General features: G+C 34.9%; 1 protein-coding gene and 1 pseudogene across 3 annotated transcripts in view; one reads left to right on the top strand and one right to left on the bottom strand.

Moving 5' to 3' along the window:
- Positions 1-9,856: 9,856 nt before the first annotated feature.
- LOC148612520 (uncharacterized) overlaps positions 9,857-27,909 on the top strand; it is a 34,518-nt gene continuing 16,465 nt past the window's right edge. For 2 of the 3 annotated variants that reach the window (XM_088594053.1, XM_088594052.1), the window contains exons 1-2: positions 21,346-21,483; positions 22,479-23,891. In XM_088594053.1, coding sequence (XP_088450179.1) covers positions 21,352-21,483; positions 22,479-23,891 — 1,545 coding nt within the window. In that variant the 5' untranslated portion in view covers positions 21,346-21,351. Of the gene's footprint in view, positions 9,978-21,345; positions 21,484-22,478; positions 23,892-27,909 lie in introns of those variants that run through there. The other variant, XM_088594054.1, reaches the window with a different exon arrangement.
- Positions 17,592-19,806, bottom strand: LOC148612521 (zinc finger protein 862-like; annotated as a pseudogene).

Genomic DNA, 27,909 nt, shown 5'->3' with positions numbered 1-27,909 from the left:
CATCATTATCTTAACAATGAATACCTAAAATATGAGTTCTACGATGTCAGTATGCTGTGAATGAGAATCCAGTTTTCTAGGGGTAGGGGGTAATATTTTTAAACATTTTTTTGAATTATATGAATATTATCTGAATATAATAGCATTAAAACCTATGATTTTTCAACACTGTATACTTCTATTCCCCATACTCAGTTAAAATCCCGACTTAAAAACATTATACATCGTTGTTTTTCCAAAATAGATGGTACACCTAGATACAAATATATAGTTCTTGATAGAGATTCCCCATAATTCCAAATCATCTTCCAAATATACAGAGGAAGATATTTACAAAATGCTGGAATTTTTAATCGACAACATATTTCTCCAGTGTGGTGGACATGTTTTTCAACAAACTGTCGGAATTCCAATAGGAACAAATTGTTCTCCTTTACTTGCTGACCTATTTCTTCTCTCTTATGAGGCTGACTTTATAGCTGATCTGATCAGAAAGAAAGAATATCGTTTGGCTAGATCCTTCAATCTCAGTTTCCGCTATATAGATGTCGTACTATCTTTAAACAATCCTAATTTCGGGGATTTGATACATCGCATCTACCCAAAAGAACTTGAGATAAAGGATACTACTGTGAAGTCAGCCTCATATCTTGACCTACACTTAGAAATCGATGGTAAAGGAAAACTATTGACCAAACTTTACGACAAACGTGATGACTTTTCATTCAGAATTGTCAACTTTCCTTTCATCTGTGGCAACATCCCTTCGGCTCCTGCATATGGAGTGTTCATATCACAACTCATACGTCATGCCAGAGCTTGCCGAAACTACGCATACTTTTTGTATCGCGCTAGAACTCTAATAAATAGGCTTCTGGAACAAGGTTATGTTGCTACAAGATTGAAGTCATCACTACAGAAGTTTTATGGTCGTTATCATGAACTCGTGGGTCGTTATGGTGTATCCATCAGCACCATGAAAACTGATTTATTCAACGGGTCATAGTTTTCCTTCCCTCGTTTGTCTACCCCGGACTTGACTTTTTATGAGCAACTCGGCGGGTGTTTATAGAAAAGCAGAGGACGCTTACCCTACCGGTGCACCTGGTTCATGCTCCCAGTTTTTAGTGGAGTCCGAGTTGCTCATTTACTTGTGTTACTTTGTATGTATGATTTTAGTTACTTTATGTTCTTTGTTGTGTATGTCTGTTTTCCATGTCTGGTCTTTGTCCCTGGATTACATTCTTTTGATTACCGCTATAACCTTGGTTCCCTTGATTACTCTTTGAAAATCCCTCCTTTGAAATTAGTTTTTGTGGTTTATTTATGTAGAAAAGTAAATTATCTACCGAATGATACCAAATTTGAGACGGTTTAGATGAGCCATAACTTGTAGAGTCGAATTTATGTGACTTTTGACTGAAAAATCGAAAGTCCCATTTTTAGCATTTTTTGATAAATTCCAACTACGAAAATCGCCAAAATTCATCAAAAGAACCCCAGAAGTATAAATTGTGATAATACTAAACAGAAAATACCAAATAAGCCATTTTTACTGAAGCATTAATACTCTAAGAGTTTTGACATTGAAAATTGTGTCAATATAAGCGATTTTTCGGAGAGGTATATTTATTTCATTTGACCGCAAAACACTAAGTGTTACCGCAACTTTTCTTGTATAGCTGAGACATTGGGCTACATGACGATATATACATATGTCAGTTTACTTCGTTCTGTAGAAGAAAGTTCGTAGAATAAAAAAAATTTAAAAATAGATTTTTACCTCAACGAGGTATAAAAAGTAGCCAAAAAATACAAAAATGCTTCAGTTTATTTTTTTTTGGCAACAAAAAGACTCGTAAATGGGACGAGGTATAATGGTAGCTGAAAATCATATTTTGGTTGATGAGTGTGGGTGCACAGGGGGTTATCTCAGCCCACGTACTATCAAACCTTCAACAGATATGTTAGGCTGGATGGCACCAAGTCAGAAAGTAGCTTGCCAGGCAACCTCTAACACTACTGGGGTAGGAAAAGAACAGCTCCAAATAAATTATGGGTTCTTCCACACGATCAATTGAATATCTTTAGATGAAATAAGCATAACAAAACGTACTTACTTTCTGTTCTTCATCTCTGATACTTAACTCCAAAATGAAAATTATCTTCAGGAGCATTGTAAGAATAATTTTCTTGACAGCTAAATCCATTCTTATATTTTACTTATACACAAATTCAACTATGAAAGATACTGACAATGTATGAATACAATAGAGCAAGGTGTATTTTTATACTCAATATTCAAAGTTTGTATTACAAAAATAATTAGCAAGATTTTCAGATCAAAAGGAATTCCATTGATCACTATTGTTTTCTAATCAGTTCTTAGTCATTATGGGAATAATAACCATTGTGTGTTATTTTTTTACCTTTGATCAATTAATTGTTTCACCCATTGTTAGGAAATCCGAACAAGTTTATAACCATGTGATAAAGTTTACATGTCAGAGTTTTATAACCATGTTTTTTTAACTCTTCATATTGCCAAATGGTCTTTTGTTTCTTAAAATTGTTCCTTTGTTTTTGATTAGGAACACCAGGAAACATACATATGCTTTCATTACAGTAACTTATTACCATTTCATTCTACATTGTCTACAGTTTTGTTTCTCTTGTAAAGGTAAAACAGGTGGTTTCAATAATTCGCCCTGTGCAGGTCCGTCTGTCAAAAGAATAGGCCTGCAGCAGCGCTAAGCCTGTCGTAAAAATAGTGCTCAGAAACCTAGCCGGGGGCTAGGCGCTCTACCCACAGAACAACTGGGGTGTGTGCCCCAGGTGGTGAAATGGGGTATCCCTGGCGTGTTACATGCTGGGGTTGTCAGGCTATAATACGGAAAACCTGACCGCAAACCATAGTGGTGCACCGTGTTGGGAAAGATGCCACGTTCCTCGCACTTTAAAGAACACTGCTGTGGTATTCGATAAGAGTAGGAACCTTTGCGCTCCACCACAGGAGGCTAAATTGCCCGACCCTACCCATCCCTCCCTTTTTCTTGTGGCAATCAAAATTTTCTTGTGGCAATCAAAATTTGTCGACCCTATTGTCCTTGTGTCCCATCCCTTTTTTCGTTGCATCGTCATCATTTCATGTTCATTTTATCATCCACTTCATGTTCATTGCCTGAATATAGCTGAAATATTGCTGCTCGGGCGTAAAACCCCAACTATCAATCAATCAATCAATCAATAATTTGCTGCACACACACACACACACACACACACACATATATATAAAGTCTAAAGGAATCTGCCAACCAGCGAACTTAATGGGTATCGGATCGTCCAGTCATGACGATGCAGCACAAACAAAAATAATTATATAAGTCTAAAGGATTGTACAACGATACCGATAAAGATGTTAACACACTACAATAAAGTATATAATGGGCAAAAATTTCAGTCAACAAATGACCTTCTTCAGTGCCTTAAATATACTGAGCGTGTATGAAAGTAAATGGTCTGTGAACACAATTCACTACCTTATCAGGTGAATACCTGTGACGTATAATTTTTTTTACCGACAGTAACAAAGATCTTGAACATTGTGCTATAGACAAACGTTGTGTGTTGATCTTGAATACTGAACTATAAAAATAAAAAAATATTTACAAATACTGTTATAAGAAACTATACAAAATAGGAAGAACTTAATGTTTTTTGTAAATTCCGTGTGGATGTAAAACACGGAGTTCTTTTATCTAACCCCCCCCCCCCGCTTCACTCTCTGTAGATCGCTCCAGATCGTGTTTTGTTCCACGATGAAGATTTTCATTTTGTTGAAATCATCGAGGCAGTGGTTAGGTAATCTAAAGTGTTGACTCTCTCGGAGTAAATGCTTTTTTGTTAGGTCGCTCCTGTGTCCGTTCAAGCGCTTGTGAAAAGGCTGTTTAGATTCACCAACATATTGAAGGCCACAAATGGGACAGTGGAGCAAATATATTACATTAGCACTCTTGCAGTGCACGTTGCAAAATATTTTGTAGCGTTTCCCCGTGACTTTGCTGGTGAATGATGACGAGTGGTGCATTTGGTTGCAACATTTACACATTTTGTCACCACAGGAGCGACTCTCGCCTGGAGTCAAGTTGGGCTTAGATATTTCAGCCCTCACAAGTAGACTACGCAAACTGTCTGGCTGTCTGAAAGCAATCATAGGTGGTTCGGGAAAGACTTTGGATAATGTTGAGTTTCTCTCGACAGAGGCCCAGTGCTCACGAATGGTGTTGTGGCTGTTTTAAGGCAGGGGTGGTATGTTAGAACACAAGGGGTTCTTTTACATTTTTTCTTTGCCTTGTATTGTAGCAGACTACTTCTTGGAATATTGTGAATTTTTTGGAACCCTTCTTTGATGGTCTTGTATCTATATCCCCTTCTTCTTAAATTGATCTTCAGTTGACCTAGACGTTTCTTTAAGGATTCGTCATTTGAACAAATGCGTCTTAGCCTAAGAGCTTGACTGAATGGTATACTCTTAGTCAGGTGAGATGGATGACAGCTCTTAGGCATAAGATATTGATGTCTTATATATATACATATATATGTATATATACAACGTCTCAGATTGTGACGACTCTATTTGCTACACTGCTCCATCGGATCAAATTGATACAGGGAAGATATATATTGTATGTAACTTTTTTTTCATTTCCAAAAGTACATGTATATAAATGTATATCATGATGAGATTTCAATTGGTGCCTTTTTGTTGTATTGTTTCCTAAATTGTGTTTAAGTAAGTGATTTTTCTAAGATGTTCATTTTGTTTCAGGAAAAAAGAAACATGATTTTGTGTGATTTCATAGTCACACTGGTTTTACATTTCATATCATATTCCTGATGGAGGTTTATTTAAACAAAAATCTGTGATTTCATGATTGTTATTAACTTAATGATGTTGGATGATGTTTTATTGAAAGTGTAATGTATGTTACTGATGATCCAATCTCTTTTTGTTGGTGATTTCCATTCAAGTCTTTTAAAATTACCTCTCTGGTAATTTTTTATCTTTTACTGAGTTCCTTGTTTTTTTTTTATAGGTCTTTATACAGTAGAACTGATATGACATGGTTTGTGAATGAGGAGATTTATTTTGTTTCATGTTTTTATTACGTATTGATGCAAATAATGGTTGTGCTTACCATAGCTGTCTGTAAGACATAATACTTATTGGACTAATAAAACATGTTTTATGTATCTTTGTGCATCCTTTATGTATTTTATCTACCCTATTTATGAAATCTTGCAGTATTCCAAATTTAAAAATGCGTACAACACTGAGGCTTCATTCCTTCCATTGCATATGGTAGCGCCTTTTGATGATGGATTTGGCCTTCACTTTCGATCGTTTTGGTTTTGAACACTTCTTGTATACAACTAATATTTTGAATATGATCTGCCTACATATTTGATCATAATGTACTAATGAGAGGTTACTCCTTGAAACACGTGTACAGCATATCGAAATTTACAATTATGTTTAAAACTGGTATTTTTGTGTATTTTTTATCTCATGAGACAATCATGTTGTTTTTTTTAATAAATATTTCTATAGTTAACACTGGTTTTTAATACAAAATGGAAAACTTCACATAAAGAATAAACAAACAAATTAAAATAAAACAAGAGACATATCAAGAAAAAATAGACAAGGCAACAACTAAACAATCAAAAATCAAATTAGTAAAACACGGCGCAAAAAGAAAAAAAAAAACGAGAAACGAAACAATAGGACAAAAACAAACATGAAATCATCTTCAAATTTTAGTATGAATTTATTAAAATATATATATAAGTTGAAACTTAACACTCATATATACGCTCGAAGTCTCAGTTTTATAAAATATACTTATAACTTCGACTTAATAGTGCATCATAAGCCTATTTGACTGGCTGACATTTAATATCGGATAAGTATTTGAATGTCAGATTGCACTTTAAGTAAACATTCTTCTTCTTCGTCTATATAAAAACAAACATACAAAAACGTAGAAAAAAGTAGAAACGAAACAAAAGACAAACAAACAAAAAATCATAAAAAATCAAACGAAAAAAACGAAACAAAAAAAAAACAACAAAAAAACAAAAAATCAAACCAAACGCAAAAAGCAAAACGAGAAACCAAACAAAAAGACAAAAAAATAGAAGGCGATTCATTTTTATTCGATCGAAAACTATCATCTTATCTGCCGAACACATACAAATTAAACGATCATCAATTATTTCTTAAAAAAAAATGTTCTATTTTAATTTGACGATTTTCCGTAATTTCAAAATATCGAGAGTTCCCTGCTAAGATGAGTAACGACACTGTTTCCGGTAGGGGTGTTCCGAACTGACATTCATTCTCACCTTCCCCTGTTTCACAAAGGATAGATATTGCAAGCAATCGTAACACAACAAAAAATATCCGGAATTAAAGTCCGTCTGTCCAATTTCGTTTCCATTGTCATTCCCCCATTTCCAGGTGTGTTCAAACATTTTTACGTAAGAAGCTGCAATATTTGAGGTTCCTCGGTCTTCGTTAAAATCAAGCTTCAGGGGAATACCATCTACTGGTATTTCACTAAAAAAGAGGGATCTGTTGCAGGTCGTAATGTTGAAAGTTCTAGGAATTCAGTTGGTGATCAACATTAAAAGCATTGGATGATGTCATACCAATTATAAATCGTTTAGGTTTCACGTCTTGGGAAATGTTTTCCAACACCGCATTAGTGCTACCTCTCATTAAAGTTATGTATTTCATGACAATTTTGGTAAATGGAGACATGGCATTTTTCGATTTTATTCCTGACTGTAAGAGTAAATGATGGCTGGGTATACTTGTACAGATAACTGGTACTTGAAAAAGTTCGCTAGGTTGAACCTCGGAAAAGTTTTCAGAAGTCAGTAGTCACTGTGGCATATTTTCACTCATTTTTTTCTCTCACCTTTTTATGCTTCGCTGAACGTTTACATCCACCCACCTTGAAATCCCTTAACCCTCCAATGTCTCTTTTGCCATCTCTACCATTTGTGCACTCGGACTAACTAATTTGATGTTGCATTTACCTATACATTTCCCATCGAAGTCGTAGAATCCTTGACGGTTACAGATTTTTCGATCGAAATCATAAATGTGCCGTTCCTGTTCGTGCTTTGCATGTGGATTATGTAAGAATTTTTATCCCCTCGTACTACATGTTTATAATATTTTAACCAATTTTCCATGCATTTGAAATGTACAGTTTTTGCGAAGTCCTTGCCACGTCGTCGCTCGTCTTTTCTAGCTTCGAAAATGTAGTGTGAAGGACAAGCGTTGTAAGAAATGAAGTTTTTCCCTCTTTCGGTTAATATATGAACCTCAATGTCACGAGTTTCAGTTTTCTTCACGGGAACATACAAGGAGTGTGAAAAATGTAGTTCTAGCTGTTTAGTATGGGAAATATACGACGAAGTAGACCTGAATACAGGTTGTGGAAAATGTTCATTCTCATTAACAAATCGCAAAAAATTCATAATTCTGGAGCACCATTTTTCTTTGCTAGTGCAGGGGTATATAAGTCCATAACACCAATCTCCCACATTTCTCCCTCCACTAAATAGGGCGCTTTAAAATTCCTTTTGCGCCAGTTTCCTTTTCGATGTTCGTAGTTAAATTGCGCCAATGAATAAATTATTTTTCGCTCCAGAATACAGGTATTACTAAATTTATATTTGATATTGTTTTTGTGTTACATTAGATGCGTGGTGTGGTTATTGTAAGTTATTCACAATGTAAAAAAATCTCTTTCTAAGTGGTTGTTCATCTTTTTGGCAAGTATAATCATAAAAATATAAGAAATGTATCAGCCATTTATTGATTTCACCACCGTAATTCTAATACTCCTTAGATAGCCCAAGACTCTGAATCTTGCGCAACCAGGATCAGCGACAGGACTTGACGACAACATTCGGATATATCTCTCTGGCAACAGTGTGCATTCTTTTTTTCAAAGTCAAGATGTATGGTTTGAATACTTAGAGTCCATCGCCAACTATCACTGGTTTTCCTCTATTTGACACAATCTTCCTAATATTGACATTCATTTATTCCGATCGAATCACCTACATAGATATTTTTTTTTATTTATTTCACTTACCAGACTAATCCAGATCTGTCTGGTCAGGTTCGGATAACAAATTTCAGATCCTATTCAAGAATAATAAAATTAAAATGAAAAAAAATTATAATAGATAGTTCATATTTGGTTTTTATTCCCGATACATTTTTAAATATATAAATTATTTTTTATGGTCTCTTATCTTTAATTCATCCATTTCTATCTCATTTTCCTATGTTATGATCGTTTTATTTTAGATTTTTACCTTTTTCATATTTAATTTCCTTATTTGTATTCGGCGCAAAAGGTAGTCTTTTTCTGGCGAGAAAGGACTACACGGACTTATTTGTTTGGCGCAATTAAACTACGATTTTGTATCCATATGGCACAAAAGGTAGATGCCCGCTAAATATATCGACTCGCTCACAATCTAATTAAAATTAAATCTTTAATCACGCTACCATCCATGTCAGTGCATTTTAATCAGATTGACTCGCTCAGATTCACTTTGAAATGAAATGGTTTATTTTCGGGATAGAATGTGTTCATCCTCACTACAATCAATGGTTTTAATATCGTCTGCTGAAACATCTAGGCGTTAAGATTGACGGCTACCTTTGAAATTTACAAAGATACTTTCTCATTTTCATTATTTTTTTCCACAACCTATAGACTGTTTTCGTCTAAGTCTACTCTCTACAATTCGCTCTCGTAAAATGTATCCTTAATCGATTGATCTCCATAAACACGGTTAATGTGTACTGGTTGATATTTTGACGCTTAAACCGGTGCGCCACTTTAAAAATTTCATCTGCCCGCTTTTGACTGTACATGTAACTACGATCGCAAATGTGTTTGGTGTGTGAAATTCGAACAAGTGAACCATGCGCAATTCCATACTTATATTGTCGTTTCGTCAATTTGCTTTTCTCTCACGCACCTCTAACTTGACTATGGATTCTGTACTACACGGTTAGGTCCAGGGCGGAGCCCTGGTAGGGGGTTCAGGGGGGCGAACCCCGCCCCCCCCCCCCTGCCGAAGCTCCGCGGAGATAGCGTTTTACATCATCATTTATGCCTCTCCTGGATGTATTTAAAAAATTGGCAAAATTAAGTGCAGGCAAAAGCTTTTTGCCTAACGGCAGCTACGCGCCTGACGGCCTCTGTTTCTTGGCAGGGACCGTACAACACTGGGGTAAAGCTAATGCCCGTAATGACTGTTACGATCATCTCAAGATGGTGGACGGAAATTTGGGCAAGAATATTTTTCTTTCATAAAATTGTTTATTCAGGATATTTAACAAAAATCCTAGGTTGGGATTTGAAGCGGCAAGCATAGTTGCAAAGTGAATGATTGGTGAGAATTTTCGAGGTAAAAATATCGACGACATCGCCGTAACGAAGAATCATATTTTTCAAATATGATCATCGTAGCATGCGATAAGAAATGTCCGTAACATACAGAAACAAACATTTATCGTGATTAAAGTTAATCGATAATACCATCGACATCATTAAAGTTTCTGAAGTATTGTTTCTTTGCAGAGACGATAGCTGTATTTACAGTTATATTCACACTTTGACAGTTTCATTAGTCCATTATTAAAAATTAAGTTTAATTCAGCAATATTTGTCAGTCTCATTAAAATCAGATCTTTCACTATTTATACGCTACGTATATAGTGTGATAAATCTGATTTTAAGGAAATTCCAGTATTTGTCCAATGTGTTTCGTACTTTCTGGACTTTTTGGGTCGACATGCGGACGGGTACGAAACGGCTATCTAATGAAACCGGAAGAAGATAAACAACGAGGCTTGGGGCAAAATTTTTGTGTGTGTAAGTACTACAGTTTCGCAGATTTAAACTTTGTCACAATATTCGATAACAAAAACCATTATTCACCCCATATCAGAATATATAATGCAAGTTGAACTCGAAAGTTTATACTATAGACCTATTTCTAGGCGTTCGTGAACTACTATTAATATAGACATTATAGTCCAAATACATTATACAATGTATTTACGCCGATTTTATTATGCTCGGTCGCTATCTACTTCAATCTCCTGACCAACTTAAACACACTGAAGATAATGTCACTTTTCTCTGCGCATGCTATTTACAAATTCTAAACAAAATTAAACTAGTGAATTTAAACATTAATGATAGTGAATTAAAAAAAAAACAATAAGAGTGAGTTTTAAACTATATACATCCCATAATACATGTACATTGCTGGATGTTTAGACTGTAGGTGTAAGTTGAGATGGCTGTTTTGAATGACTCAACTAAGTCACTCATAACAATGTTCATTGGTATGCTGTTCAATAATTTGATGGTTCTTGGGAAGAAAGATTGTTGTCTGACTTGTAACCGACACTGAGCAATTTGGAAGGATAATGAGTGTATGTTTTGGGACTGTCTGAGAGGTGGAATTAACCGGTCTGTCTTAGTGGTGGCAACTGGGGAATAATTGATTTTGTATAACATTATTAATCTTATGTCTGATCTTCTATAAGCTAGACTTCTCCTGTTTAAATGTTGTATCATGTTAGAGACATTTTTTTAGGCATAAATGAAAAATGCCTCAGTGAGTATCATGATTTTTTAGACCATTTGTTTGTGAAATTCTGTTCTGGTGGAGCAGTAGTTATCATAACATAACTAGCGGAGCTGCAAGTAGTCCAGCTAAATGATATTCAGTTTTCAGAGGCATTTTTAAGTGGCTAATATTGTTAGCGACTTCTTGCACTCATCATTTCAGTACTTTATATTTGCACATGATTTGCATAATTATATATTTATACTCCACATAATGCTGCAGATCTGTGCCATGTTTACCGCCATAGCGTCATATTGCATAGCTTCATACGAGATAAAAATGTACCTCTTAAATATCATACATGTGTGTTCTATGTGTGTTTCTTGATTTTATGAGAACATGAAGTTTACATGAAATGATCGGTTAGGATTGAACATTACCCAGTTTCCAATTCAGGCACAGGGGCTTGTTACAAAGACTACATGTATATAGGTCATATACATATGAATATTCATTGCCAGTTGTTCAATCTGGTTCCCTGGTCAATATCATTTGTAACCGAAAGATTGCTACAACGTACCTCTTATTAAAAATATCATACACATGTCTTTGTGTGTTTTTTGCTTGTATGAGAACGGGAAGTTTACAAATGTACATTAAAAGATGAGCTGATCAGTTAGCATTGAATTTTTGTAATACATGTATTGCCCAGTTTCTGATTCGAACACAGGGCTTGTTACAATTGACTATATATACATGTAGGTCATGTATATTATCTGGACCTGATATCTATATATACAGTGATTATGTTTCCATTTTATTGCAGTCGAGTATTGGCTGTTTCCTCTGGAGACTTCCCAAAATGTTGAAAAATAATTTTTACATAGTGAGAAAAATTCCCATTTGTCAGTCATATTTTTTTGAAAACTAGGTAAAGAAGCCAGTGATTAGTTCCTCAAGTTGTGCTTTCTTGGCCCAGTACTTTGTTAAATTCTGGGGAATGTTATTTCCAGCAAGTTTTAACCTAATGAATTTTGGGAGTACGTACATGTATTTGTCAGTTCATTATTGGTTTTCAGTTCTGTATTGGCGTATGATGCGTTTCTGTCCCCCATGAAATATTTTCCCAATGTGTTGGAAATACAGCAAAAATTTCCCAAAAATAAAGGGTTGGGGCTGTTTCTAAAGTAAGTAACAAAATCACTGATATAGCCATTTCCAGTTGTTTAATCTGGTTCCAGGTAATTGAAAGCATTCAGGTCATCATGAATATGATAGAGTATGCAATCATATCAAGGGAACCAAGATTTTAGTGGAAGTCACCCGTTTTTAAAGCAAATCGCGTTCATGCCATTTCGGATGTTGAAAGTAAGCCAAAATCAGTGACACAGAATATTTGATGATTAGCAACTTTAAAGATTTCAGTTTTTGATTTCAAATCTGACATTTATGCCTCACTTACGAAGGGAGGCAGGCGAGCCAGCAAATTAAAAATTAGCCTCCCAAGACAGCCATTATTTGGACCAAGCAGCGATGAAATCCAATTACAAACATCAGGGCAGCCCTTGTTGTGATGTACATTTTGTGTATGCCCATGTGCAAAAACAAGTTATGAATTGTTATGACATGATAGACTCCTCTTTTCAGATTTTTTTGGCTTTTCAAAATCTAAGAGGTATAACAAGGCTAAGCCATATAAACTACTTCAGTTACAAAGTGTACTGTGCGTAGAATCTTGATACAAATTTATTCATGGTTCAGCCCTCGAAGAAAATGCCAGAATCTTGTAATTTGGGAAAAAGTGAATGATTTTACATGACATTATCAGATTGTCAATCAATGATTTATATTCCACCAACCCTCTTAAACATCCAAATTATAGCATTTAAATTCAAGTTCCAATCTCATTTCTTTAATTAGAACAGATAAATATAATTAATCATAAATCTAAAACAAAAGGTGTTAACTACTGAGGGAGTTTTAAACGTTTGAGTCTTGCATGGACAGCCCAATTATGAGGGCTTTACGATAAAAGTTATATTTAAATTTAAAACTTCATGTTTAGTTAAAAAAATGAAGAAGTAAAAACAAATACATGTAAATACAATGTAGTAAAAAGTTAAATAATTTAGTGAAGTAAAAATAATTACAGAAAAAATAGAATAAATTAAAAAAAAAAGGTGTTAACAGTATGACAGATAATAAATAGCTTAGGGGCAGTTATCGATGATGATTGATAACTTGTACTAGATAATGGGTCGTGATTGGACCTACCACCATTTTATGGACAGTCAATCATTTGTTAATGATAAATGTTAACTGCCCAATTTATTTGACTAATAGTCCCAATTAAACAGGTCTGAATTTGTTGAAGCATGTGGGGACATGGAAATGCCGGGCGTCCGTTCGTCCGTGTTTTCCACACTTTTTTTGTAATGCTCCTATGTAGCCTTAATATGGTTACAGATTAATTTCGACATTGGTTACTATTGAATGATTTTATGGAAGTAATGGCCCTTTGACTTAGAAAATTTCAATGAATTTACAGTTTTCTGCATCTTTTTTTTGTGATGCTTTTACCAATTGATTTTATCTTTTGAACATGTATGTAGTTTTATTATGAGAAGTTACAGATTAAGTTCAACTTTGGTTATAGTTGATTGATTTTTATTAGAAGTTATAGCCCTTGGATGTAGAAAATTTCAGTGAATTTACAGTTTTCCACACTTTTTTTTGTAATGCTTTTTCCAATTGATTTTATCTTTTGTATGTATATGTAGTCTTGCTATGAGAAGTTACAGATTAAGTTCAACTTTGGTTATGGTTAAATGATTTTTACAGAAGTTATGGCCTTTGTACTTCGAAATTTTCAGTGAATTTGCAGTTTTCTGCACTTTTTTGTAACACTTTTATCAATTGAGTTTATATTTTGTATGTTGTCTTACTATCAGAAATTACAGATTAAGTTTGACTTTGGTTATGGTTAAATGATTTTTAAGGAAGTTATGGTCCTTGGAATTCAGTGAATTTAAAGTTTTCACACAATACAATATTGTTGCCAAAATTTGTTTTGCATTACTTACAGGAAATATTATTCCTTTAAGGTTTTGGTAATTTTGGAAATTTGGTAGCAACAATCTTGAATATTTGGTCATTTCTTCAAACAATTTACCTCATGGTATGCAATTAATGTTAAGAAAGACTTGCTTAAGTTAAGCTTATTTACTGATGGTATACTCATGTACTTCACCTGTCATTAGATCCACACCCAAGTTCTTTAATAACTCTAGGATCTTATCCCCTCTATAAAATGAGCACCATCTACCTTATACATTAATATGTGAATGTGTAACTGCTTCCTCAAAATAATTTTTCAAAAAAAATTAACTGCTGAATTTCTAGTAGGTTTGGAGGAAACCACTTAAAAAGGGACTTTTAAAAATCAATTTATAATATTAAATGTACATGCACATCTTGTCATAAAACACTTGGTCAAGTGAAAATGGTAAATTCACTTTTCAAATTTATATGGCTGCCCCCCGTTTTTTTTTCATCCAACTTTCAGAACCTATTTCATAAAAATCCTTAAAGTAGTTTGTTAATAATAAATGGCCTTAATAGCCTTTGGTTTATTTAATAATAAAGCAGTTTATAGAAGTAAATTCTTTCATCATGAAGAACATGTACGTCAATATTTGTAGGGCTTGTAAAATTTCTTGCGAGCTTGCAGATTTGAAAATGTACAAACTCTTCTGGCTTGTGCTGTGAAAATTATAGGTTGAAGACTTGAGTACCAATTTTCTTACATTTGAGCATACATGGGTGCCAACAAAAATGATTTTTTTTTTAGATACATGTACATGTATGACAGTAAGTCCACTGATGACTTATCTTTGTAAATTCATCATGACATACATGTACATGTACCCCAGATTCACTCTTGATGCATTTACAGAGTTGGTTTTAGCTCTAGTCAAAGTCAGGATCTAAAACCATTAGTCACTTTTCATATGCAAAATTATAAAATACTTTTCCAGAAATACAAATGTAGGTGTTTTATTTATCAGGGACTCCATATTTCTTCATATACATGTAGTCTCTGATGTTTATAACATGTTGACCTTTGTCCCATTAAATTTATCTTAAAATAATTTAATTTCACATGTAATAGGCTTTCTGATTGTATAAAAAATTTTGTCCATCATCTGATATACCAAGATACATAGGTTTTAACCTTCCCCCTTTTTTTGCAGGAGTCTCCCATAATTCTACCTTTTGACCCCCCCAAAAAGTCAGCCCTACGGGATGCATTGATCTCCTGGTTCCAAGAATTCCTCCTGAAAAAACCTACCGTAATTGAATTTATCAAATTTTCGTCAATTTTTGTCTGTCATTTTTGTTTATGTCAACAACTGCATGAGTCGCATAAGCGCTTTATCATCAAAACGCTTGGAACAGTGATCGGCATATCTGTATTCATATCGACAAATAGCATGATCTACAATTTTGAATGGATAGTTATGTCAAGATTTTACAAACTTTGTGGCTGCATATAACTTGCCGTTCCGTGTGGCTGATAATTTTACTGACTTCATGAGAAAAAGAAAATATTATCTTACAATAAAATTGAAGAGAAATTTTAATGTAGAATGTACACAAATCATAAAGGTTATTGGCTACAAAAGCACAATTATTGAAAAATGTAAACAGAAACCATTCTGTATTTTATGTGATGAAAGCAATGGTAGGGGTGCCAAAAAGTTCTTTACTACTCTTGTTTTGCAATCTTAAAGATGGAAGCAGGTCCATCAAAACCAGAAATCTATTTTATGCCATACCAAGCATCACTTCTGTGAATACATGTAGAATTCATTTTGTTGATTCAATTGTATATATCATATATTTATGGTTTTGATAAAAATATTTAAAACTACTGTTTTATTTAATTTATAACATAACGAAATATGTCAATAATGTCATCACCCAAAATCTCCCACAATTTTAGATAAGGAGATCTCCCACAATTAGGTTTGACTCGGTTAATAGGTATGCCAAATATTGTAATGGGCATGTGATGGCATCAACGTTTTTTGCTGATTTACTCCTTAAATGTTGATACTAAAATTAAAATATAAGAATGACTGCACCTGGTCCATGCTCCCAGTTTTTAGTGGAGTCAGAGTTACTCATTTACTTTTCTTACTTTGTATGTATGATTTTACTTAATTTATGTTTTTTGTTTTGTATGTCTGTTATCCATGTCTGGTCTTTGTCCTTGGATTACATTCTTTTGATTTCCGCCAGAACTTTGGTTCCCTTGATTACTCTTCCATGTCAGGTCTTTGTCCCTGGATTACATTCTTTTGATCACTGCTATAACCTTGGTTCCCTTGATTACTCTTCCATGTCTGGTCTTTGTTCCTTGATTACATTCCTTTGATTACTGCTATAACCTTGGTTCCCTTGATTACTCTTCCATGTCTGGTCTTTGTCTCTGGATTACATTCTTTTGATTACTGCTATAACCTTGGTTCCATTGATTACATTCTTCTGATTACTGCTATAACCTTGGTTCCATTGATTACTCTTCCATGTCTGGTCTTTGTCCCTGGATTACATTCTTTTGATTACTGCTATAACCTTGGTTCCATTGATAACTCTGCTATAATTTTTTGGGCTATTTGAAATCAATGTGCTTGGTACACACTTTAAAAGAACCTGTTATGCAGGTTATTTAGTGTACACCTTGTGATTGAGTTTATTTCTTCATAGACTGAAAAAATATAACAGTTGTTCCGTAAATATACTTTTTATTTATAAATTTTCGTTAATTCTCTTTATTCATGGGATGAAATTTCTAGCTAACTGCATTTGTACTATGACTCATTAATTGTGTCCCTTTTTGTTTTCTCTTGTCTCTATTTGTTTTCTATTTTGGTCAAGTATGCCTTCAGTATGTCCTGTTTTTAAATTTGGGGAATCCCCTTTCTATTTAACAATTTTCCTGCCAAAAAAGTCACATGGCTATTAAAAGTTCTAAAAAAGTCATCCATTTTTTTTGTTGAATTCTTGCATTTTGAAGTGTTTTAGATACTTCCTGATGGGATAAACTTTGTTGATTGGATTTAGTATATTCCTTTTATAAGGTAAATCAGTTTCAAAATGTACATTTTTTCATATATTTTATCAAATGGTCAAAGCTTGTATGTAGCTATGTGCACTTGGCCATGTTTGTGTTAACTTGTACCTTTAAAAAATTGATATGAGTCTTGGTTAGCTCTATAACATATATGTATGTACATCTAATTGCCAGGGTCACCTGGTCTAATTACACTTGTACCTGTGATTGGCTTCAGTTGTACATTAGTTATACATTTTGTGTTATAATTTTAAATGGGAGTTTTAACCCCATACTGGAAGAACAGGAGAAGACTTCAGAAAAGGGGAGATTCGACTCAGTCTCTTCTGTTTGGAAATTCACATGTACATGTTTGATTACACGAAACCAAAAGTCAGTTGTTTGTATTTACTGTCGTCTTCGTCTTCATTGTTGTCCATAGAGTAGACACTTCATGTCTGGACAATAATTTTAGTATAAGAGGATATATCTTCATGAAATTATACCACAAGGTACATGTACCATACCACAAAAGGAAGATTTATTACAGGGGTTGTGACAATAACTTGACTGTAAGTGAATGGATCTCTTTAAATTTGTATAACATACAGTGCTCCAGCTAGAAATTGAAAGGGACAGGGTGCTGTTGATCAGAGGGGCACTTTTGTAGTCGGAAAAGGGCACTTTTTTTTTTGGTTCGCATGTTTACCATGTCAAGTTGTTTCATTTTCTATGTATGTAATTTTCTTTGTTTCTTTATTTTTTTGTTTGAATTCTAAGAGGGAGAGTGGTGACAATACTTATCAGTTTATAATCCAAGGGTAGATGTCCTTTAGCCCTGTGGTTGGGTTATGCAGTACTTGAAGTAGATGAGTCAGTGACTTGTCTTGTAGGTTCATGGTATTGAGTAGCTGTATGAAGTCTTGCCATTGGGTCTGGAGTTCTTCTGGGTCCATTGAAAAGTGGTCTGCAAGGCTGAACATCTCACTGAACCCATAAAGTGATGGAAGGTCTTCTGGTATACCAATAAGATCCATGACTGAAAGCTGGTCAATGGTGTCTGTGTCAACAAACCTGTCTTGGATATTGGTAATCAGTTCGGTGAGGAATGGTTCTTTGACTTTTGTGTTGAAGTCAGAACTTGGAGTAGTTGTCAATTGTAGATCAGATGACATCTGGGTGTATTTCAGCTGCCAGGTTCCATCTTGGGTTTGTCTGGTTTCTAACATCTTGATTGTTTTGTCTATAGTTGATTTTACCATGCTGAGGTTAACATCTCTACGTTGGAAGACCAGTGATAAAGTAGATATGTGTGGTAGTGTATCTGCCAGCAACAAGAGTGATCTAAGTGTAGCTGGGTCTTTAAGACTCTTCGGGATACCATTACCAACTGGGTCACTGCTTATACCTGACGTCTCTAGGTCAACAACAATAGCTTTATAAGATCTAACTACGCTGGAAACTGCTTGGTCATGGGATAACCATCTGTGGTGTCTGGCTTGTTTAATGCTCAGTGGTGCTTGATTAAAGGCAGCTTGAACCATTTTCAGACTGGCTGTATGGACGCAACTGTACTTGTAATACTTGTAGATTTTTTTAACGTTTCATTGGTTTTCTTCATGACTGGTACGGAGTTGAAGCTATCTCTACAGGCTAGTGCAAGTCGATGGTCTCTGCAGTGGCTTGTGATTAAGGATGGGTTGCTGTCTTTTAGTTTATGGGCTACACCATTCTTCTTACCAAGGAATACAGCTGCACCATCAGAAGCAAACCCAGACATGTCATTAAGAAGTCCATTATTGTTGATCTCTATGACGATTGAGTTGGTAACTGTATCTGCAGTTACATTTGGCAACTCTGTGTCTACAAGAAAAGCTGTCTGCAGTTGACCTGTTTGATTGATTTGTCTGGTACAGAGAGCTAGGTGTTTAATGAATTTGTTGTCAGACACTTCATTTACCATTAATGGGTAACATGGACTGGACTTGATACTGTTTGCAACTGTGTCAGACACTTGCTCACTCAGTGGGTTAAATAGCTCCTGAACTGTTTCCCAACTAGAGTATGTTGCATTCTTTGCTAGTCGTAGATTTGGTAAGTTGGTTGCACCAAGCTCTATACAGAGGTCTACCATGTTGTTGAAGAGGTCAAGGAGAAAGTTCTTGGTAATTATGAAGTACATAACTTTGAGAGTGTCGATGATAGCTTATGTCATTACAAGATGCCATTTTATTATTTATTGTATTTAAAGCTGCATTAGCTGTCATTTTCGTAAATTTTTGCTTCTGTTGAAATATGCCTTAACTTTGAACTATTTCTACTAAATTGTACTTTCCTATTTTCTATTTGTATATTTTTATTTGATATCTACAAATAAAATGCATTAAAGTACATGAAATAGGTGTCGATACATTTATTGTCTTGCAAGACAAAAAGTCGACCGAAAATTCATATGCTTGTAACTTCTGGTGACCTTAATGAGCTCATGTGCTGTAAGGGTCGATTCTTTGAAAAAAGTCTGATTGCAAATTGAAAGTAGTTAATCAACGGCAAAGAAAGACCGATGGATTCAAGGACTAAAAGAAAAAAGTTTGAATTTAATGCAAGGATCCTTTTGAAATTTATGTATTGTGATATAATATGGCATAAATATGGTCAGTAATTGTCATTATTTATTTGAAAACTAATCAAGAAATACATGTAGATGAAATGAAATGTAAATAAGACACATGCTTACCTGTGTATCCATTATAGTAATTTTTTTTTGTGATTGTCCTGTAGGTAATCTTCTGAAGTAATGGTGAAAAATAATTAGATCAAAGCTATTGATCATCGTTGATTGAAAAAAAAAACGTTGTTTTAACAATATTCTGGTAATATCGGCATTTATTGCTTCAACTGCATTTCTACAAAGAATCAGCAAAATTCAGTTGAATCAGAACTGAACAAAGTTGGCAGCTAGTGCTGCTTTAAGTACCCTCTTTTGGTACATTGTACCCTTCCATATAAGTTGTAAGTTTAATTAGTGCTAATGGAAGACAAATGGAATAAAAAATACTGCTAAGTTCAGACTTTAGTTAACCCAGAAATTATTTTAATATTTAAAATTTTTTAAGATGCTCACCTGATACAATATGTTACTGTGAAAGTACTTCTTTTTTATGGAGTACCAATGGTTTTTGTGGGTAGACCAAACCACGAAGTTTGGTTCCTAACGAATAAGAAATTTCCATTGATGTGAATACTGAGAACTTCAAAATCACAAATTCAGCAACTAACAAACTTGTGTTTCTTCCCAGATCCATAAAATTGGTATCCCTGAATTACTTTCACAGACACAGTATTTGAGGCATCATGCCTTGGCATGAGGGGAATTTATTTACTGAAACTGGCAATAAGGAGCCTTTGTCCCTAGTGTGATAAAGTGTCTTACATGATTGACAACACAGCAGAAGTATTTTTTGAATGCAGATCAATTACTGATTACAGAAATGATAATGTAAAGTTCGGTTTGGCCCACTTTGGGCACATTGTTGAATTCGTGATGAGGGTAGCATTGTTGACTACAAGGTCTTTCTTAAGTGGTATGGCAATTCTCAAGTATGTGTTTTTGCCCTTTTTATGTAAAAAAATGATGATTTTATCAACAGATGAAAGCAACTGCTGACAAGAAAACTTGATTGATTTTAAAACATGGCCACCTTTGCTATTTTTAGAACATGGGGAAAAGTTATCATTGCTTGGGACACAGACAATAAATGTTTCTCCTTTTCTTCAGTTCAAAGATCTTTTCTAACGTCCCTGCAAGTAATGCTTACTCAGAAATGTAATAAACAAAACTACACTATTGATTTTTTTTTAACATGCATGTATTTAAATGAGTAGGCATTTTTCACATTGTTATGTAAATTACAATGAAATGCCCACTTTGATAATGATTTAAAAATGATTTGGTCTGAAACCACTGCTGGTCAATCCAAGCAAGTGTTGATATAGGGGAGGATACCTATTAGACAGAACTTCAGGCTTTCCTCTAGCTTTTTAGGCCTGAATTGGGTGAATAACATTTCCTTAGTAAATGTAAATTTTATTTGTATCATTTGGTGTTGCCTTAATTTACATCCTTGCATGATACACCTGACTGTTGATTAATTACCTGTTAATTTCGACACTCCATTGTCTGTGCAGGTGAAACTAATAGTGCATTTGTTTCCTTTAACTTTTATTGTTCTTAATTATTCAGAACAACCTAATTACTGAATTTAATTAATTGTTTCACTGGGTTCTAAAAGGATGATGTAAAGCAAATTTAACTATTACATGTACTTGTTTATATTCTTGATGTTAAGTATTTATATTTTTATAAACAATTTGAAAAGACTTGCAGTGATTTAGACATCTAGATGACAAGTGTATTTGTGAGAATAATGACCATTTGGACTTCTTAGCATGTTGCAACATCATTTCAATATACAACCTTCATTGAGCCCCAGCTGGGGAAGGGAGACTAAATTAAGCATACTTTCTATATACTGTTCATCAGTACTTCTATGTCTGGGATGAACACTAGTACAGTTACAGTGTCTTCTGGACTTGCACCCAAGGTGGCCACTGCTGCAATGGCCCCGGTACCACTAAATGCAGTGCCACCTGTTTACCTGTTGAATCTTAACCACATGTTGGTGAGTATATTATATTATACATTGTAAAGTTAGACAAATGGAGGTTCAGTATGACTTGTTCAATGTAGCACAATTGTAGACTCACTTTGTTCTGAGACATGAATTTTTGTCAGCAGCTGGATTAGGAAAGAGGGACCTACACGTAGTAGTGGTCTATCTGTGCTTGTGTCTGTTGTGGGCATCCGTCGCACCTACCTTAAAGATGGAACTTCTCTGAAACCACTTGACAGATTTTGTTCGAAGTTTTGTTGGCTTGTTTTGTGTAGTACGTATACGTAGTTGGTCATACATTGTGTATGTACGTACCATCCAATTATTTTGATGCAGCAAATTTTATGAGACTTATGGGACTTGAAGATTTTCCTGCATTTGACACTATTGACAATTTGTGGATGCAACTTCTTTGAAAAGGCTAGGTGGATTTTGTTCAAATTTTGTAGGATTTGTAGACACATAAAAGTGTTGATCATACTCTATTTTGACTTTTGCAATTGACTTGTTTTGTGGGCTTGGAGCATTTTCCTGCTCAGACACTATATTGAACGCATCTCACTTGAAATGTCTTGTTAGATTTCTTCCATATTTAGTAGGATTCATAAAACTGTAAGAATAGAAGGACTGCCTATTTTTATATTTAATTTTTCTCAGCAGGAGAAAATCTTGGGGATGCTTCCCCTTTGAAACTGCTTGGCGATTTCTTTTTGTGCAATGCAGTGTTGTAGAAAATATTGTTATAAACTGTAGATATACAATATTTATAGGAGTGTTGGAAGATAAGCACACTCTGATCTCAACATCAGCAGGAGACATACATTTGTATGGCTACATGTATGTGTAACAATCTTGTCTTCATATTATATTTGTGCTATTGATTTTGAAGGATATGGTCATTTTGTACATGTACATGTGTATAGTGACAATTGATATTTAAGGGGAAAATTGGTCAAATTGAACAATGAATTTGCATGTACATGTAGTTATATATTTCTTTTCAGGCTATTAACACAGTAATGAATAGAAACAGGGGAAGAGGTGGAGGTGGTGGTGGTGGCCGTTTTCAAGGAAGGGGTGGAGCCCGAGGTGGCAGTATGATGGGAAGACAGAGACCAAACCCTGCAAATGCTGGAGCTGGAATTCTTGGGGATGGTCCAAGGCTCAGTATGGGAGGTGGAGCTGCACAGATTAAACAACCCCAGCCCTTATCATCGCCTACAGGCAGATTGTCTGGTTTAGCACGAAATCAACAGATGATGAGTGGTGGTAGTCAAGGTAGCCAAATGGTGAGAGAAACCCAACTTCAAATGATGAACAATCTGCTGATGAAACAACAACAGCAGCAGCAGCAGATTAATACCAGTAGGGCAAATCTGTTGAACAATTTGGATAGTGCTATGCTTGGGAATAGGTCAGGGTTTGCCAGTGGTGGCAGTATGGGCAATGGAAGAGGAAGTGACATGGATGGTATGTCAGGCAATAGAGGTCAGAGTTCACTGGTCTCAGGTATGGGAAGAAGTATAATTGATGATGCGTTGCAAGATAGTAGAAGGCAAAGTTCTTATGATGATGGTGATCTTCTTAGTAGTAGGTCCTCACTTATGAGCAGTCAGTCATCTATACTTAATGACAATAGGGGTGGTATGCTAAATGACAGTAGGGGTGGAATGCTAAATGAAAGCAGAGGTGGTATGCTTAATGAAGGCAGAGGAGGTATGCTTAGTGAAAGCAGAGGTGGTATGCTTAATGAAGGCAGAGGAGGTATGCTTAATGAAAGCAGAGGTGGACGGTCAAGCCTTGGTCAAGATATGGGAAGAGGAGATGGAAGAAATAGAGGAATAAGTGCTTCTGGTATTTTAGATTCTAGCAATTCATTGCTTAGTAACATGGAGCAAGCCATATTTGGACAGACTAGTCAGTCAGTGCAGAGGGATATGGGAAGCCTGCAACAAGGCATTATGGCAAAGCAGTCCATGATAGGAAACCAAGGTGGCAGCATGCAAAGTATGATGGGAAACCAAAGTGGCAACATGCAAGGCTTGTTGGGAAATCAGGGCAACAACATGCAAAGTATGATGGGAAATCAAAGTGGCAATATCCAAGGTCATATGGGAGGTCAAAGAAATAACCTGCAAGGCATGATTGGAGGTCAAGGTGGAAATATACAGGGTATGGGTCAACAGGCAGGAAGTTTACAAGGAATGATGGGAAGACCACAAAATCGTGGCATGCTCGGGCAAGGAGCTAATCAGGGTGGTCTTTTAGGACCAAGACCAGGTGGTGGACAGCCTAATCTTCCATCTATACTGAACATGAAGACCAACCGAGGTGGAGGTCTACTTGGTAAACGAAGTGGTGCAGGGCGTGGAGGAAGGGACCAAGGAGGAGAAAAAAGATTCAGAAGGAATAGTGGGGTAAGTTCTTTACAATGCTAACACAAGGGTTCAAATTTTATGTATCTTGTACAATGTACACGAACCTTCATGTAACAATAAATTTCTAATCATCTTCTCATCATTGCAGGGTAGGAAACTCACTCAACTTCTAGCCAGTCCTGAATGAAACTCTTTAATACATTTACTACATGGCTATATAGATTTTTGCTGAAATTAGCCAGCCATGCCAAAAAATAGCCAGGCTCGGGCTTGCGGGCAGGCTTTTATTTCTAACTCTGATCATTGACATGTAGTAGAATTCTATGCTTAGGAAAAAAATCCAATTTTAATATAGCTGTAGCTGAATGCTTAATGTGACAGTTTAAGTTTTATGAAAATACATTCTTCAGTGATTGGGATTAAAATTTTAAGAACGGGTCATTTTCTATGTAATTCAGATTTTCTATGGGACATTCTTTAAAAGTGTTTGTAAAAGTATCAAATTTATACGGGACATTTTCAGTTTGAATGTGTCAAATGGCCCATGGCCCCCTCTAATCCTAATCACTGATTCTTTGGTAGATTGTAGTGCCAGAACAGTCAGGCATGCTTATTTGTTAAAATCTTGCTTATGATTCTATGATTTTCTTTCAACTTTTGTATAGATGTTGTATTTCACTTCAATGACATGGATCTTTACACCTGCAAAGAAGGAAAAAACATGCAAATTGTATCAGCCTAATTTCTGAGTTTATTTTTTATTATTAGCAATGTTCTCCCCAGGTCATTACAGTGCTGCACTTAGCAGCTCTATTATTTTTTAGCATTGTGCTATCAGTAATTAATTTTAGTTAGAATGCACTATGGGCACTTTGCTATAATTTTGGAGGAAGGCCAAAAGAGCTGTGCTATACCAGTAAGCACGGAGCTATTTCAAAATTATGGGGAGAACACTGATATTAGCTTCTCTTAAGCTCAACAGGATCTACTTACATAGTTATAAAAAGGCATTCGTGGTAGAACATAGAACATGTGTGCCATAGAACATTGGTACACATTCTTTGTTTTGATAGCCAGATACCACACTTTGTGATGTTAAAAATTATGCCTATGGTATTGCCAAGAGTCTGACATACTTCTAAAGAGTTGTTAATATGTAACAGTTTTAGCAGTTCTCAAATAAATTTGAAGTTTTGTCTACCAGTTTTCTTATAAGTTTGAGCAGTGGTTCATATTAGCCCTGTCCTAGATTTGGGACCTTTAATTTCAGTTGCAGGATCAGTGAAATTTCATTTACTTTAGGTCCTGTAGTCCTTTTCACTTTTAGGTTTTCGCCATATTTTTTAAAATAAATTTTGGCTGAAATTTGTGCTCTACAGATTGTGAACCTCTCTATATAGTTCCCATGTTAAAATCACATAAAGTTCAGGATTTTCTAATCATTATTATAAAATATGGTAAAAATAAATGAACTGTCTTCCAGTAGCAATAACAGATTAAATCCAGGACCTAGGATGTTTTACATTTACTTTTATTGAGGACTTTTCAATTGTTGTGGGCCTTTCATTTAGGATTCACACTTTCACTTGGGAAAGTAAATTTTGAACCTCTGTTGAGCATTGAATGGTTGGACTACATGTAATCTTAACTGCAGGAAATTATGCATATATTATCACATATCTTACCTGTTTTCAGTCACATCATTGACACATTTGTTGAATTTATAAAAGATGGGCAACATTTATGCTTGGACATAGAAAAAAAGTTCATTGATTCTGATTACATACAAATTTTAAAGGTCATGTCTGTACGTTGCAAAATGTTTTTGGTTTTTCAGGTTCTAGTAAACACAGATTAGAAGAGTTATCTTCCTTTATGCTAATGTGCTTTACTAATCATGTTTTTATCGTTTTGAATGTAAATTAAATATTATAACATTCTTGTCTACACATGTTATATACAACTTATTATTTCAGGGTTTGAAACTTTTTAATATACCATGTTGCCCAATTGCAGAAATATTAGGCTCACTATATAATGGTGCATCATTGGTGAAGAAGTCCATTGGCCATGATTTCTGTTAATTGAGATGGTCCATGAAAATAGCTGTTTCATTGATGTACATTTTGAAAATTCTCTTCTGTTACATATGTTGAAAAAGATATGTACTGGTTGTAACTAATTTTTGATGGGTTGCACTCATGCATATTGGCTTATAGAATGTTGAATGTCAGGTTGTCGGATGGAGTGCATGCTGGGAAAATACTTTCTTAACATTTTTCTCAGCAACTACAAATCACAGCCACTAGATATTTGGTATGCAACTTCAGTGTTGGGTTCATATCATGAGATGCGATTTCAGATCAGTCACACTTCTACTTACTGTTGACACTACTGCAACCCAGACATTTCTGTCTTGTTACTTTGTATGTATTGTTTTAGTTACTTTACGTTCTTTGTTGTGTTAGTCTGTTTTCCATGTCAGGTCTTTGTCCCTGGATTACATTCTTTTGATTTCCACTAGAATCTTGGTTCCCTTGAATACTCTTTGACCCATTTTCTATAAATTAGAAAGTGTGTGTTTGTCACTGTGGTCTTTAGTACTTAATGACATTAAAGGAATTGTTTGGTTAATGATGACGTTTGGTTCATACAGTTTCAAGATGTATTGTAATTTCAGCAGAAGAAATCTGATTTGGAGAGGTACACTGTTTATTCAGGTTGGGGTTTAGGAAGGTTTCACAGTAATAGCAAGATTCATTTCATGGTATTTATCCAGGAACTGACATTAATATTTTGAAAACATTTCCCTTTTGGACAAGTTGATGCAAACACTACTTGCCTGAAATAAAAACTAGGTTGTCCTTCATTTAGTTGTGAAAAAAAGCTAATATTTGGTTGTCTTTTTGGCAAATGGGATAAACCTTTTACTAGGCCAAATATTAGTTTTACTTGTCTTGGCAAAACTATAATCTTTATTGTCAGACCCTGTTATCCCTAATCTATTTAATTTGTCATGGAATGTCTGTTTAGTTTTGCATTCTTCTACAACATGTTCTTAAGATATTTAGTATAAATTCACACATCCCCTTATTTGGAATTTCCATGGAACTACTGTGGAGTTTCACCTCACATTTTCTTGGCTTCTGAAAACTTTGAAAGTAAATTGGATGCAGTTTGGTTCAGCCTAAACTTTCCCCAGGTGATACCCAGAACAGAGTTTGTGAAAATTATGAAAACAGCCAGTCCTGTTAATCCTGAATGACAAAATTTCTGCATTATTTCTGAATTTTGCAATAGAGATGTTCTATGGGACTGATAGGAATTTTGAAGAACAGTCCAGGGCATATCAGTTTCGCATGAACTTTGCTAGAAAGCTCTTCTCTGATCAGGAATATACAGTATTCCATTAAAAAATATGGTAATTTTGTGTTGTTACATTACTCAGGACAAACCAAAGTCTCTCACCTTAACTAATGTGACTTAGAATGTAGGACTTTTGAAATATCTTTTCTAGGTCCAAGACCTTCAGACCTCTTCAATGACATGTATTTGAGAACTTAAGGTTTCCTCAATACTTGAAACTTTGAAAAGTCCAGAACTTTCTTCTCTTGAAAGTAAATTTGGAATCCTGTGACACCAGCAATATTATATGTAGTTGTAGATTGTATAATACAGTACATGTAGTACGTCAACAGTGAATTTATTGATAAATGCACACCAATTTACCATCATTTCAGGATATTAAATAGAGCCACAAGAAATCTCAGGTACTGACTCGTAATGAGCCTATCTTGTAGTATTTGATTTTTGTCAATAGCCTTATGACATTAAACTTAATGAATCATTGATATGATTAAAAGCTGTAGTCTCATACATGTATATTTGTCCAAACTCCCAAATGGTGGTTTCTTATCAATTTTGTTGTAAATTTAGTATTTGTCTGATAATTGATTTTTTTACTGGGCCTGTCCATGCTTAGTCCTATTCTGAGTATAAAGCTTGAGGTAATACCCTAGCTCTTACTTAGTCTTATTCTGAGTGAAAAGTTTGAAGT

Source organism: Perna viridis, chromosome 7, assembly GCF_037379345.1.
Source record: "Perna viridis isolate PV_CMFRI_1.1 ecotype Kerala chromosome 7, ASM3737934v1, whole genome shotgun sequence".
Lineage (NCBI taxonomy): Eukaryota > Metazoa > Mollusca > Bivalvia > Mytilida > Mytilidae > Perna > Perna viridis.
The sequence above is the reverse complement of the archived record's forward strand: the minus strand, read 5'-3'. Positions and strand labels throughout refer to the sequence as shown.